Source organism: Rhagoletis pomonella, unplaced genomic scaffold, assembly GCF_013731165.1.
Source record: "Rhagoletis pomonella isolate Grant_MI unplaced genomic scaffold, Rhpom_1.0 Rhpom_scaffold_00003, whole genome shotgun sequence".
NCBI lineage: Eukaryota > Metazoa > Arthropoda > Insecta > Diptera > Tephritidae > Rhagoletis > Rhagoletis pomonella.
In genome coordinates, this window is record NW_023458557.1 from 4,123,134 (window position 1) to 4,127,187 (window position 4,054).

General features: G+C 36.3%; 1 protein-coding gene and 1 pseudogene across 1 annotated transcript; one reads left to right on the top strand and one right to left on the bottom strand.

Moving 5' to 3' along the window:
- Window positions 1–1,430, top strand: part of LOC118734959 — a 2,781-nt pseudogene extending 1,351 nt beyond the window's left edge.
- A 259-nt stretch (window positions 1,431–1,689) lies between these two features.
- LOC118736460 lies at window positions 1,690–2,632 on the bottom strand. The gene is made up of 2 exons (XM_036466549.1): window positions 2,388–2,632; window positions 1,690–2,320 (listed from the first exon to the last, which is right to left on the bottom strand). The coding sequence occupies exons 1-2, from the start codon at window positions 2,431–2,433 to the stop codon at window positions 1,800–1,802; spliced, it is 567 nt and encodes a 188-aa protein (XP_036322442.1). The 5' UTR covers window positions 2,434–2,632; the 3' UTR covers window positions 1,690–1,799.
- Window positions 2,633–4,054: the final 1,422 nt, after the last annotated feature.

Consider the following 4,054-nt stretch of genomic DNA (forward strand, 5'->3'; position numbering starts at 1 on the left):
ACATACATTTTACAGTTTAAGAAAAATTTCCGTATTAGTCGAGGACTTTATGAGTACCTGGTAGAAAGATACACCTCAAGTACGTGGTACACAGTAAGGAGTTATAAGGGAGGAAGACGGCAAACAACTGCGGAAACACATATAGTTTCATTTCTATGGTAGGCTAAATGAAATAATTTAACAGAAAATGAATATATATAAATATTTTTTAATCAGGTTTGCTGCAAATAAAACTACTTTTAGGGAAGTTGGAAATCTTTTCGACATGTCACTTTCAACAAAGTTTTGAACTTCTTTGTAAAACACGTTGCCCCAGAAGCGATAAGGGTTCCAATCGAAACTGAAGAAAAAGAAGCAATCGCAAATGAATTCAAAAATGTACGTACACTTTCATAATCTACTTAACTTGCAGTATATATTTCTTTTTAATTCCAGATTGCTGGTTTTCCAAATGTCTTGGGCTGTATAGACGGCAGTTATATTTCGAGCAGAAAACCAAGACATAAAATACGCTCCACTTACGCGAACAGACACGATTGCGTGTCCATAACTTTGCAAGCCATTTGTGATGCAACGTTACGTTTTCTGGACGTATTTACAGGAGTTCCAAGCAAAATTCACGACTCAAGAGTCCTGAAACTGTCCTTCATTGGAAAGGAATTGCCAAATGTATGTACACCTAAATACTACTTGCTGGGTGATTCAGCATATCCCCTTAGAGAGTATTTGTTGACACCGTTCAGGGATTATGGTAACTTAAGCGAAGCGGAGAGGTTTTACAACACGAAATTTTGTCAAACTAGGGTAAAAATTGAAAATGCGTTTGGGGTGCTAAAATCCCGCTTTCGGCAACTAATGCGCTTAGACTTCCACAACGTGGAGTCGATGGCGAAGTTTGTAATAGCATGCTGCACCATTCATAACCTTTGTATTGATAGGAACGACTTTATTGCCCTTGATGCAACAAATTGCCAGTCTGAATATATTTCCATTGAAAGAGGCGATAGGAGGGACTATTTGCTTACACAGCTGGGAGCCATAAAACGAAACGAACTGAAAGCCTATTTTTCCAACAACAAACAGATTAAGGGCCTCAATGTCTGGTTAACTCTAATCTGCGGTCTTCGACGTCTTCGACTCCATGCATGCAACAGGGAGTCGGTAACGTCGATAACTATGTTTAACCGGGGATAAGTGTTAACCAGACATTGAGTAACCGGCCCTAAACATATTAAAACGAATTCTTGTATTTTTTCAAAAATTTATTCAGGTAGTTCAAGTCTTTTCTTTCTGCGATCAAAATAATAGCATCTTAACATTTTGACCAGTTTTGACTATTTTTCTTTTGTTTATTTAATGTTTATTATTTGTTTATAAAAGTTTAGCTAGTTGTACAACAAACACCTTATAACTTCACACTCCAAACTTAGTACAAAATTTATAAAAATACGGCAGGATAAAGATTCTATGTAAAAAGTTTGAAATTTTCGTGAAACTTTACAGAACTTTTCTAATTTTTGTACGAAATTTGGAGTGCGAGGTCATATGGTGCTTGTTGTAGAACTGGCTAAACTTTTATAAACATTAAATAAACAAAAGAAAAATAGTCAAAACTGGTCAAAATGTTTAGGTGTTATTTTCTTACAGGCACTGTATATTCTAATATTTAAATATGTATCAAAGGTTTTTGTAAACAAATAAATAATTAAAAGTACTTCATAAAAACTAAAATATCACTTCAAGTCTATTAGTTAGTATTAAGTGCAATTAGGTACGTCTTCAGGTAACTTCCATTGCGTTCAGATTTCCTCTTCCTCTATTACATTTCCTTGAAGGAAGTTAGATATAAGTTCTTGAATATTGTTAAGAGCTTCCATTCTTTCTCTGTGACGCCGCTCGCGCGCCTCCTCTTTTTCTCTTGAAATACTTATTAACTTTTCCTGCACAGAAACCACTTTCCTCTTAGCAACATTTTTGCTTGTTGTTGGCACATCTACGCTTTTTGTTACTACCGCCTGGCTACTCATTTCAACTTCTGGTTCAATTGAGTCATCAATTACGGCTATGGTTTCGAGCTCTTGGGCGAACTCGATTCTCTGCCTCTTGGCTCCAGACGTATGGTTGTTTTCTACCGCTGCTTTCTTCCTGTTTATCAAAGTTTTATACCTATCCTCACATTGCTTTGCCGTTCTTCCTTCTATCTCTGTAGATATCCTCACCCACATTTCTTTTTTGTTACGCATGGCTTTCATCGGACCAATTTCAGGCAGGTAGCTCCTGTATTTATCGAGCAGAAGTCGCGTTTCACCTTCTGTCCACACTGCAATAACAACACATTTATTTTTATTCTTTGCAATGCGAAGAAATTGTGTGCTTTTTATACTTACTAATTATGCGCTTAATGCACAGGCTCTCATTTCTTTCCTCCTCCATTATAAATACTATTTCCTTTTATGTTTTAGTATAAATATTATTTCCACCGATCAATTCCAAAAAATAATAAACACACAAAGTACCAAACAGCTAATTTGTGACAGGGTAGCCTTTTATCTGTTTCATTCTCATATAAAGAACGCAGCATTTTCTCAGGTTTGAGGGCAGCACAAAGCAAGAGGTGCCATATAAAAGTTCGAAACTTTTTTTGAGAAAAGAAAACGCTATATGAATAGCTTTAGTTGTGACTTAGAATAGTTTCGACTTAGTTGAGTACTAAATATGACTATGAATATGCGCCATTGTTTTCTTGAAGACGGCATGTTGATAATGTCGTTACGTGGACGACACACAATCAGTTTTGCCTTTCCTCACACATATTAGCTCTGATCCAATACTTTTCGTGAAAAATCCTGTAAAACTTTCAAACAGCAAAATTACTCTCTGAAGTGAGAGTAAAAAGTGAGTAACAACAAAAAGTACGGGAACAAAAAAAAAACACTTTTCCTGTAAAAATGTCAACCAGTGATTGCTTGACACTTTTCATGATTTTACCAGAAGAAAAAGTTCGGGTAAAATCTTGCAACTTCATTCTCTACACAACTCTCCAAAAGTCGGAGTACGGGAACACTTTTCCTGCAACTTCCTGCAAGTTCGTGTAAGATCCTGTAAGTTCATGGAGTACTGGATCAGAGCTATTGCTTGTCGAAAATCATCAAAATTTAGGGCCGGTTGTTCAATGTCTGGTTATCACTACCACTACACTATCGACGATTTCGACATCATGCATGTAACATGTGATCGATAGAGCAGTCTTTGTATTTAACCGGAGCTTCTACCTCCGATTTGTGCTAATCAGACATTGAACAACCGGCCCTTAAAGCCGTTACGAAGGCTGCATTCAATTTGAAAAGCAATTTCATTATGAACATGTCGTCTTCCTGAAAACAATGGCGCATATTCATATTCATATTTAGTACACAACTAAGTCGAAACTATTCTAAGTCACAACTAAAGCTATTCATAGTCGCCTTAGTTTCGACTTTTCTGGCTAAGTACCAACTTACAATTTAGTTTCGGCTGCAGCTGCAACTAAGTCGTAACTAGGAAGAAGTATTTTATCAAATTACGGGAAAACAGACGAAATATGTAAAAATTAAGTTCGTAGAGGGTGATTTTGATAATATTGAATAATCTCTCATTAAAATTTACAAAGATCGATCCATTTTAATCGGAAGATGAAATTAAATGCGTATTACAATTCGAATAAAGCTACATCACAATTTTATAATTGGAATAATTTATATAAATTCTCAAATAATAAGTCAGTTTCACCCTAGTTCTTTTAAAATAAATTTGTGCATAACATTTAGATATCTACTATTTGTATGTTTCACAGCATGCTTTCGATAAACATCGACTTCACATCACTGCGGTTGTTCTGAAGGCCCGTTTACATAGAACTTTGGCGTTGCGTTGGCGTTGGCGTCGCTTCAACAGCTGACTATGAATACATGAATTCAAATGCAGCCGTCCACATAGCCAAAATTCGACAACGCTCACGCCAACACAAAGCAAAAAGATGGCCAACTCTCAACTTTTCGCGTGCGTCGCTCGTCAG

Bases quoted from the DNA above. Each gene is read 5' to 3' on its own strand.
- LOC118736460 (XM_036466549.1), bottom strand. From the start codon at position 2,433: ATGGAGGAGGAAAGAAATGAGAGCCTGTGCATTAAGCGCATAATTA. The intron at 2,321-2,387 runs GTAAGTATAAAA...TTGTTATTGCAG, and splicing joins GTGCATTAAGCGCATAATTA to TGTGGACAGAAGGTGAAACG.